This window comes from Euprymna scolopes, chromosome 22 (genome assembly GCF_053919585.1).
Source record: "Euprymna scolopes isolate OS-2025 chromosome 22, ASM5391958v1, whole genome shotgun sequence".
NCBI classification, from domain to species: Eukaryota; Metazoa; Mollusca; class Cephalopoda; order Sepiida; family Sepiolidae; genus Euprymna; species Euprymna scolopes.
This window is the reverse complement of record NC_136503.1, coordinates 45,734,110-45,744,808: the sequence shown is the minus strand read 5'-3', so window position 1 is coordinate 45,744,808 and position 10,699 is coordinate 45,734,110. Positions and strand designations below refer to the sequence as shown.

The window sequence follows — 10,699 nt, the reverse complement described above, 5'->3', positions numbered from 1 at the left end:
AACTAAACATAGATTCTATGAGCAAAGCTTCTTTCTTAGAACTGCACGCCTATGGAATTGTCTTCCGTTTTCCTGCTTTCCAGCTGATTACAATATGGTTGTCTTCAAGTCTAACGTAAACAAGTTTTTGATGAGCCATTCCATATAAGTTAACAAATTTACCAAATTTCCATTACTAATGATTACTATATTGTCCAATTTCTACTGTACACTCTTTAACCCTTATCCTCGAGTGGCCTCAAGGCCTTGATAAGTGGTGATGCCTATGTAAAAAAAAAAAAAAAAAAAAAAGATTGAAATCAACCAAAAAACAAACCTCCCAAAAGAAACATAAATTTTCAGTGCTCTAATCCTAGCTCTTAGTTTAGCCTCCAATAACAAAGAATCCAAATTTATAATCTTTTCAGACTCCCAATCTACTTTAAAAGCTATCAAAAATAAAAAGATGGACAACCCCCCAATCACAAAATTACTCCATAAATTAACTGAATCAAACAGTCAAAAAGAAATCATTTTCTGCTGGATACCGAGCCATTCTTGTATCAAAGGTAACGAAACGGCAAATTTACTGGAATGAATATTCTAACAACAAACTCCACAAAATAATGCCAAAAATTTCAAAACACAAAATAATGCCAAAAATTTCAAAAGATAAATAATGCTAAAAACAAAATATGAAACGAAAACAAGAAAGCTAACCGATCTGTATATCTTGTCAAACACAACTCACAATCAATGGAATGCACTGATTTTGTAACAACAAGGAATAATTTCTACAAAGAAAAAAATATTAAGGATTTATTTGATAAAAACAATCCCCCACATCATACTTTCATATGTTAAAAAAATTGGTCTTTATCAAAAGATTTCAAAAGAACTCACTTATACGACAGCTAGGGCAGGGGGTAAAGACTCCTTGAACCCATAGACACTCGGCATAAAATAACCCAACAAAACAAACAAATAAATCACTGAAAGAAAGTCAATAATAACTGAGAAAGCAAAAACAATAAATAAAATAAAATAAAATAAAAAGCAGGCGAGGAGGAGGGCATTAAGTTTGCTTTGGAAGAACATGGGTTGAAAAAAAAAAAAAAAAAAAAAAATGTCATTGTTTATTTTACAGACATTTTAAAATACCAAAACTGTCAGCTGTCCCTTTTTTTTTTTATTTCATCATGGACTGCTTTTATGTTGGAGCAATAACTACATCACAAAGCAATAACACGATTAGCGGTCTACTATGTGAAAATGGGTCGGAATTGTTCTCATCTGGGAAATATAGAAGAATGTATCTTGTCTTCAGCTGTCTTTTTTTCTCTTTCAGTTGCACTGCTTTTATTTTCTTATCAAGTGCTTAGACAGGTGGCCATTTGAGAATAACAGGTGTTGTATGTAAAAACGGTCCGAGTGATCTTGCAGTATTAATACAATGAACTGACAGGCAGTTCTGAGCCATTTGTTGTGATCTGCACCTGGAAGACACTGGCTGGGGATGACAGTTTCAATTCGGAATTCAAAAGCAAGTGATTCGATTGGAGGAGTCTGAGTCTCATGATGACAGACGGACATCACTGAAGAGAACGAAAAATTGCTTACGAGAAGTTGAGGTAATTTTGTAAGATATGGGGAATATCTAATTTACTGATCAGTTTATAGTTTGTGAGGCACTTACGGACACATTTGCGTGCATAGAACATAAGTGATTGTGGCGTTCCTGAAAATAGAAAGAGATTTGTTTTACAGAAAAATACATGGATCCGTATAATCTAGTATATAAATGAGCAGTTGACTGTATGTTTACATGTCCAGCTAAAACTTGAAGAATACACACAAAACAAAAAAGTTTGTATTTTTTTAATTAGCATAACCCTGAAGAAATAATACCTAAAATTGGGGGGGGGGGGAATACATTCCGTAGGGTCAAATGTTTATTTATCTTAAATGTTATCAAGAATTAAAAGCAATTTTTATTACTATCATGTATTAATATAGCTCAGGAAACGAGTCAACATTTGTTCAAATTGAAAGATGCTAACTCCAGATTTAATTTATTGTTTCTTAAATACTAGCGAGGGGTACCCGGCGTTGCCTGGGTGTTTTTCGGGGTATGTGAAAAAAACCCGAAGCGTTGACGACGCGCAGTTGGAAAATAATAAAGTGTTTGAAAACAAACAGGTGCGCGTTTTTGATTGACGTGACGGCGATAGGTATTCAGCAGTTATTTTGTGCGGGACAGTTTTGAATAAATGGGTTTGTTTGTTTTTAAAAACCCGCTCCTCGTCTCGAAATGAAAGCTACAGTTTGATATGACGAAGTCGACATTGAACAAACTGGCTCTGGGCCTGTGTTGGTTTATTTGCTTCCCCACTGAGCAAATTAGGCACAAGGCCGTTTTTTAATGTGGAGAGAGAGGGAGGGGGGAGGGAAAGGGGGATCCAGCTCCCGAGAGGTGGGAAATGGGAGCTGGATAGTAACTGTGGTCTGTAGGGTGATCCCTACATTGACCAAGTTCAGATATGTGGGGTTACCCCCAAACTTGGTCTTTGCTAGTCATAGCTAGTCTTTGCTTGCAGCATCTGTCGGAACAGAAACTACACCTTGATCTTGTCGCCCGGGCCCCAGAGGGCTCTGGGCCTGTGATTAGAGTCGAGGTTCGCTTTTTTTTATACCGAAAACCGAATGTAACGCGTGCCGATGCGGGAAATGTGGAATAATTAACATTTGAAAGTGAATAAAATTAAATAGAGAGGCGAGCTCCGTGGATAATTCGTAGATATTACAATTTCTAGATGATATAAAAAGTTTTAAAAAGTTGTGAAGCGAGCAAGCGCTTATTTGAAAGAAGCCTTTCGTGGACATCGAGGAAAAGCGAACATACATACATACATTTTCGCTTTTATATTTATAGATTGTCATTTCTTTACAAAGAAAGAGATGTATGAGAGAAACTTAGTTTTAGTAGTGCTCTGGAGGCATCCTTTTAGTAGGTCTCCTAAGTTTAATTTTTTTAACTCGTCACATAAAAAAATTTCTCTTCTGAAGGTGAGGGAGGATAGAAAAACTTAATACTATATAGCGTCTCCAGTTTTTTATGACCCGACGGGCAAGGCTGGATATCTCTGATAGTTAAGCTATAAAGCAACAATTTATAAAACTGCACTTTTTTCAAAGATTCATAAATATTATTTGGATTATTCAGACTAATATTCTCATGGTCATTAGAATTACAATGTAACCCCTTAACTATCTTCAGATACATTTTTGTTGAACTTGGTAATCATGTAGTCTAACATAGGAATCTTATTGCTAAAGTTGGGAATCTGTATAAAATTTTAAATTTATTCAATCCAGATTCCACAAAGGTAATTTGTATGTGCTGTTCATAGTGCTCAGCAGCTAACATCTCCGGAATCGGATCTTTTACTACGATCATCAGGAGGAACTACTTCGCAGATTCGATCCCTACTCCTTTAATGCATCTTTGAAGTGCCCCCCCTACCAACCTCAGGTCATATTGGTACTAGTGTAAGCTACTTTTCTCTCCAACACTCAGCGTTTCTTTTTAATCAAATCCAGTATGATGCCTTCTCTGCTGCTTCCTGCATGTCCGTCAAAGTTTTTTTCTACTTTCCATTGAACAAGTTTCACTGGGGAAGGCAGTGCATAATGGATCGATTTTATTAGGAACAAAGTTCTTGCTTGCTCCACCCGATCTTCAGGTTCACCAACTTATCTTAGCTTTCTTGTCTGGATGGCTCCATTCTTGCTTTTCTGTCTCAACTGTAGATCGTTTCTTAATATGGTGTGTCTTCTGGAAGTTCTAGCCACACGTTTCGTGGTCATTTGAACTGCATTGTTGAGAGTCAAACATAAGAATCTTATTGCCAAAGTTGGGAATCTGTATGAAATTTTACACTTATTCAATCCACATTCCATAGGGGTAAATTTTTCTCATAGCGCTCTTGCATAAAAAGTCACTGATACTCTGTTTGACAAAGAGATTCATAACTTTTTTTCAGAAGAGAATTTGGGATGTTAAAACGGACATAACTAAGAGTAATTTTATCTTTTATTGAATATATGTTGAGGTTAAATCTTTTATTGAATATACGTTAAGGTCTTTAATATTAAAAAAGAAAAGGAACAAAAACTGAATTTTCATTCTTTTATCAATGTTAAAGACCTAAATTTTTTAAAATATTTTTTTTATTAAAATGTTAAACTTTGTTAAATTAAAAAAAATAAACTGTCGTTGCAACTTTATTAAAAATTACAATTGTTCCGTAACTATTGTTTACACTCTTAGTTTTTTTTGTTTTTTTAATGTTAAACATCATTAACATTTTTCCTATTAATATAGCATAAACTTTGTTAAATTAAAAAAAAACAGTTGTTGCAGTTTTTTTTTTTTTTTTTCAAATAAAAATTCCACAACTGGACATAGAACAGATAGAGGCTTGGTTAAAAGGTGTTTATAGATGGTGTATTTGCAGCTTATAGAAGGTTGACAATTGTTAGATTGGCTGACAAGTAGGTCAACGTTTCTGAGTTTTATCAGGTGATTGGTCACAGTAGTCAGATTTGAGGGAATTAACCTGAAAAGGCTCACAAAACTGGTGATTTCATCTCCATTTTTTTTTTTTTTTTTACATGGGGTTCACCACTTATCAAGGCCCAAAGGCCACTCAGGGATAAGGGTTATTGCATGTACAGTAATCAATGAGATAGTATTGTAGTAATCATTAGTATTGGGTGTTTAGATAGAGTGTCTTACTTAAGGGGGCGGTTTGTCAGGAGTTTGTTTATGTTGGACTTGAAGACATCCAAGTTGTAGTCAGGTGGGAAACAGGCAAGCGGCAGAGAGTTCCACTGGCGTGCAGTTCTAAGAAAGACCAACAGACATAAAGAATTGATTATATGGGACCTGATAGATAGAGAGTAAGGGTGCTGATAACGAAGGCCAACATGCGTTTGGAGCTACATGTCCACTCTGCTATAAAGTGATAGTTACTAACAAGAACAGCCCTAACACCAGTGTAACCTACTACAGGTGTGATAGCAAAGGTTACATACTAAGAGATTGCCAAAGACATGGGACACATCGTTATCAATGTAGTAAGGTTAGACACCGGAGCTAGGACCATTTGGAAAATGAGCAAGAGGACGAAACATCAGTGCCGGCCTTCTCTCCCACCAGGATGTAAATGTGGCGCTCCCAGAGATTATTGTCCATGTTGATGAAATGTGGTATTTAGCACTAACTGACACTGGCTGCTCGCAGACAATAGTAGACACAAATTGATGTTGATCGTGGAAGACTGCAAGGGTGGGCATCATGACTTGGAAGTGCGTTCTGTGCTGCGGTAGCAAAAATGGCCACTGTTTCCATAATAATCAACATTTGTTTCATTGGCATTTCATGAGGAAATCCAGTGTTTTCAAACCTATATACGCATACAGGACATAATCTCAAAGTTATGCTATCAATTTTCCTTTACAATAGAACCCCAGGTTACGGCATTAATCCGTTCCGGGGTTAGGATCGTAAGGTGAAATCACCGTATTGCTTGGCCTAAGCAAAATTTTATGCAGTACATATTAAAAATTAGTAACAAAATACAGTACAGTATATACTGCACATGTATATAATCAAATAACATTATAAATAATACTGTAAGGCAAATACTGTAACAAGGGACCGGAAAAACATTTAATTCCACATCGTAAGCTGAAAAAAAAAAAAAAAAAAAAAAAAAAAACGTATCCCAGGACCATTGTATCCTGGGCTTCTATTGTATTAGATAAAACATGAGAATTATTTGCAGTCATTTGATGTAAAGGAGCAATAAGCGACCATCAGGATAAATTTAATTTTTGTGCATATAATCTATGTAGTTCATTGTTTATTGTCATGAAACTGTTGACTATTTATTTTTTCAATGTTTGCTATATTTGTTTTTGAAAAAATGTAATATTTTTCTTAGTCATTTTTTTCTTTTTTTACAATAAACTGAATGTGTTTTTTTTTAAAAAAGTTAATTTTTCATTAAAAAAAAATATATTGAATTATTTGAATTACTTCGACTACTGTTCTCATCTTGAATGTTATTCTCACAACGTTTTGGTCGACAAAAAATCCAATCTTCTTCAGGTGATTCATGCCAAACTCGGGACCTTTGTCGGAATTTAGAATGGAACCTTATATTTAATCCACAAGGTTAGATTGCTCTCATTTGACTGGGTAAAAGTATCAATTATACTTTTAGCATTGCTCATACTGAGGATTATATACAACATAATCACGTCAACACACCAGTTCTTGCTAGATCACCAAAGTTAAGCATTGTTGAGTCTGATCAGTACTAGATGGGTGACAAATTCTGGTATTCCAGGCACTTTATGTAGGATGATGTCGACACCTCCCTGCAAGAGTTGCAAAAACCTAACATCATCTCTTCTAATGGGAATCTGTACGTGACTGAGCACCGCATGTGAATTTCATACTCCCATGAAACTTTCTCCTTTGAAGGAAGCCGGTTAAACCCACATTAGGGTTAGTGCCACAGTTTGAGTTTTTAGTTCATACTGAGGATTGAACCTTCAATTTCCAGAAGATTATCAATTAGAAATAATTATTACTTAGCATTTTATCTGTTGCACCATAGGCCCATCCAAGATGAGAATAGTAGTCTGGATAATCTAAATTATTAATTTTTATCTCAAAATATTCTGAAAATAAGAAAAATATTGATTAAATTAATACATACTCTCCCAGTGCGTGAGGAGATTCCATGTTTTTGAGTGTTTGGGCGCTAAGTCTTTCGAGGTATGACCTTGGTTATTTATGTAATTAACATTAGCGCCGTGTTCAAGAAGCAGTTGTAGAAAGTCTGTATCCCAGCCTTGTTTCAAGGCTTCATGTAAGGCAGTTTGGTGCATCTTGGCTGCATTTACATTTGCACCTGAAATCAGAGGAGGAAAAAATGACACAAAAAATAATAGCCATTGCTTTCCTATCAATTAAAAAGCAAGCAGATGAATGGACATGTTTCATGGATTTATAACCAGTTCAATGTCAAATAAACAAAGTATTATTACTTATAAAAGCAGTAATTAGTAGTTTTTGTGACCTTGAAAGGCTGATAATAAGTAAGAAAACATGGTGGCATATTTATTTAATTATTTAATCAATTTTTTTTTTTGTCCTCATCAACACCGGCATATTTCCACTTCTTGCGTTGTGGTAGACTTCTATCATTGCATTATATGCATATTACACATCTTATTATCCGTAGCAAATGTAACGTGTAATATCCTTGTGCATAAAGGAGGCTTTATCTATTTATACTGCAGTAATGTAAAACAATATTATGTATTTCAAAAGATTTTAAACATCCACCATTTGATAAAGAGGTATTACCTTGAAATATATTATGAAGTAGGATTATACATGTTAGATCACTTGCTGTGAGTAAATCAAATAAGATCTACCAAAAAAAAAAAAAAATTTTTTTTTTAAAATCACTTTTTTTATTGTCCTCATCAACACCGACATATTTCCACTCCTTGCATTGTGGTAAGTTTCTATCGTTGCTCTATATGCATGTTACACGCAATGCTTCAAGCAAACTACCTCATCTTATTATCCATTGTGTACATTCCCTCACTCAATGACAAACATTTGTTAACACTGAATTTGAAGATAACCATGTTGTAATCTGCAGAGAAACAGTCCTGTGATAATGTTGTGCAAGTGTGAAATTCTTGGAAAGAAACTGTTTCTAAACTGCTAATTTATAACAGTGTTGAACTTTCTTTGTTTTTTGTTTTTTTGATTTTTTGTTTATGTCTAAGGATCAACTTGTACCAGAACTTTGTCTAATGGCTCACTTCCGTCTGTGATCTAAGAACACAACGTTGAGTGGAAAAGGTGTTCATGACTAGAACCAACTATGAAAATGCTGTCACCTTGAAGGGTTCATAATGAATAAGACAATGAGGTGGTATATTTATAAGAGTGTTTATTTACAGAAATACAGAATAGTATGCAACAGAAAGTCTGCATCTGATACTGTGGCTATAGCTACCATGTCACTTTGTTGTAACTAAATACATAGTGTTTGAAATATACATAACCTTGTTACTTTTAATGCATCTAAAACCAAGCTTCTATCTTTACATCATCAACGCTCTGATCCCAATCTGGCATCAATTGAAATGAATGGCTCTCATCTTAGGGAGGCTCCATGTTTTGACAAGCTTCGGGCAGGACCTTTACTCCTGATCTGAAATGGAACACGTACATCAAGTCTGTTGCCAAGGTCGCTGGTAAAATGGTGAGATCCTTCTACCGCTCCAGTAGATATCTCACTGCTGATTCAATTCTCTATCTATATAAAAGCCAAGTACATCCAAGGATGGAGTACTGTTGCCACATCTGGGCAGGAGCTGCTAGAATCAGCTTATCCTGCCTTGATAGAGTTCAAAATAGACTTCGTAGCTTAGTGGGGGATGCTCTTTTCTCTTCCCTACAACCTCTTTCCTGTAGAAGAGATGTTGCGAGCCTGTCTCTGCTTTTTCATGATTTCCATGGCAGTGCTCGTCTGAGCTCCAATCTATGCCCCCCACCACCTCGCTAAACTTTCATGTAAAACACCCGTCTAGCTGAAACCACTGCCAATAATTTCTCTCACTCTTTATCTGTGCTTAAACCAAAACATAGATTCCATGAACAAAGCTTCTTTCTTAGAACTGCACGCCTGTGGAACTCTCTTCCGTTTGCCTATTTTCCATCTGACTACAATTTGGTTGTCTTTAAGTCCAACATAAACAAATTCTTGATGAGCCATTCCCCTTAAGTAATCCAATTTACCAAATTTCAACTACTAACGATTACTATATTATCCCACTGACTACTGTACATTCAGTAGTCCTTATCCTCGAGTGGTGACCCCTATGTAAAAAAAAAAAAGAAGCAAACAATAATAATAATCTGCTTTGTTCCTTTTTTCTCAAATTCATCCACATAACTTCCATGCATGTTTTCCTTGGCCTTCCTATACCAACTGACCCTGCTACCTCAACTGTTCTACATCTACTAACTCAAAAACTCATTCATTCTTTCAATGTGACCATATCATCAAAGTCTTCTATTCTGTACACATCTCCAGTCCAGTGACCCAGCAAAATCAATATAGATCGTAGACCATGATTGGTCAGTTTTAAGTCAGAGTCTAAATTATATAGGAAGTGTCTTTGCTGCTAAATCACAAACTTTGCATATTTTTTATCGCATTTTCAATATCTCTGTCCATGCTCATCCAATATACATAACATTGCATGAAACTTTTCATTCTTGAAATGCTGGGTGACCAAAATGAAACTCTTCGAATTCGTTTCTGTAATGCTGCAAGAAAGATCGCTCAATCAGTGCATCATTGCAGATAGAATATACGTCTGTAATTTGTCGACGTTTTTCTTCTAGATACTTATTTATGTTACATTTCTGAATTTTTGAGATGAGGATTGGTTATTGGTATTATTTAGATTCTTCAGACTAATGTTCTCAATTTGGTATGAACCCGAAATAATACAGAAATGGAAAACTATTGAAAAACTAATGACACTCAAGATAAGGACAGTAGTCCAAAGAATTCTTATTTTTGTCCTTTAAAAAATCGTTGTTCATTGTCTTTGCCTTCATTTCTTTGAGTATTCCTGGAAGCTCTATAATGACAGAACACAATGTATTTTTCACCTTGAGTTCAATTTGTAGAGAGGCAATCAAGGAGTTCAGTATATTTTAGTATCAGTCTAGCATGACATTTTGGAAGCGATTCTATGGCAACACTTTGAAGAGCAGTAATGATCAAAATATCACCGTTTCTTTTTCTTCCAACCTGGAGCATGTGGTGCAATGGCTAAAAAGGTGGTTAGTTACTTTTAATACATCCAAAACCAAGCTTTGTTCCTTTCACCACCAATGCTCGGATCCTCTTTGCCCAAATTAAAATGAACGACTCTCTCCTTGAGGAAGCCCCCCCCTCCCGTTTTGATAAGCTTCTAAGACTCACTTTCAGTCGAGACCTCAAATGGAAGAATTACATCGATTGTTTCCAAGGGCGCTGGAAAAATGGTTGAATCATTCTACTGCTCCAGAAAATATTTCACTTTGGATGCAATCCATTACATGTATTAGAGTTAAATAACTCTAAAATGGAGTACTGTTTCCACATGCTCATCCTTTCCTACCTTTGCAGAGTACAAAACCGACTTTGAAATCTAATGGAAGATGTCCTTTTCTTTTCCCTACAACCTCTTTCTCACAGAGGAGAGGTTGCTGGTTTTTCTCTGTTCTATCATTATTTTCATAATAGGTGCTCGGCTGAACTCCAATCTATGTTTCCTCCCTGTAAAACATTTACAACAGCAACTCATCTAGCTACAACTACTGAAAATAATTTTCCTTTCTCCTTCTGTGTATCTAAAACGAAACAGAATTTTGATGAACAAAGTTTATTTCCAAAACCTATTCTTCTATGGAACAATACCACAGAGCTGCTTTCCAGCTGACTATAGCATGGTTGTTTTCAGGATCAATGTTAACAAATTCTCGTTGAGCTGTCCTCTCAACCTAGTTCTAACAAGTTTTCACGATTGTTACAAATCCTCATGTTGTTGTTTCACCATCCTCTAT

The 10,699-nt window shown here is 35.5% G+C and overlaps 1 protein-coding gene across 2 annotated transcripts in view; it reads right to left on the bottom strand.

Annotated features, from left to right (window-relative positions):
* Positions 1–574: 574 nt before the first annotated feature.
* The window catches only part of LOC145243397 (uncharacterized), a 59,450-nt gene continuing 49,325 nt past the window's right edge, over positions 575–10,699 (bottom strand). Inside the window, exons 5-6 of one of the 2 annotated variants that reach the window (XM_080106242.1) lie at positions 6,771–6,965; positions 575–1,717 (exon numbers count right to left, since the gene is read on the bottom strand). In XM_080106242.1, the coding sequence (XP_079962368.1) occupies positions 1,596–1,717; positions 6,771–6,965 (317 nt within the window). In that variant the 3' untranslated portion in view covers positions 575–1,595. The remainder of the gene's footprint in view (positions 1,718–6,770; positions 6,966–10,699) is intronic. The other variant, XM_080106243.1, reaches the window with a different exon arrangement.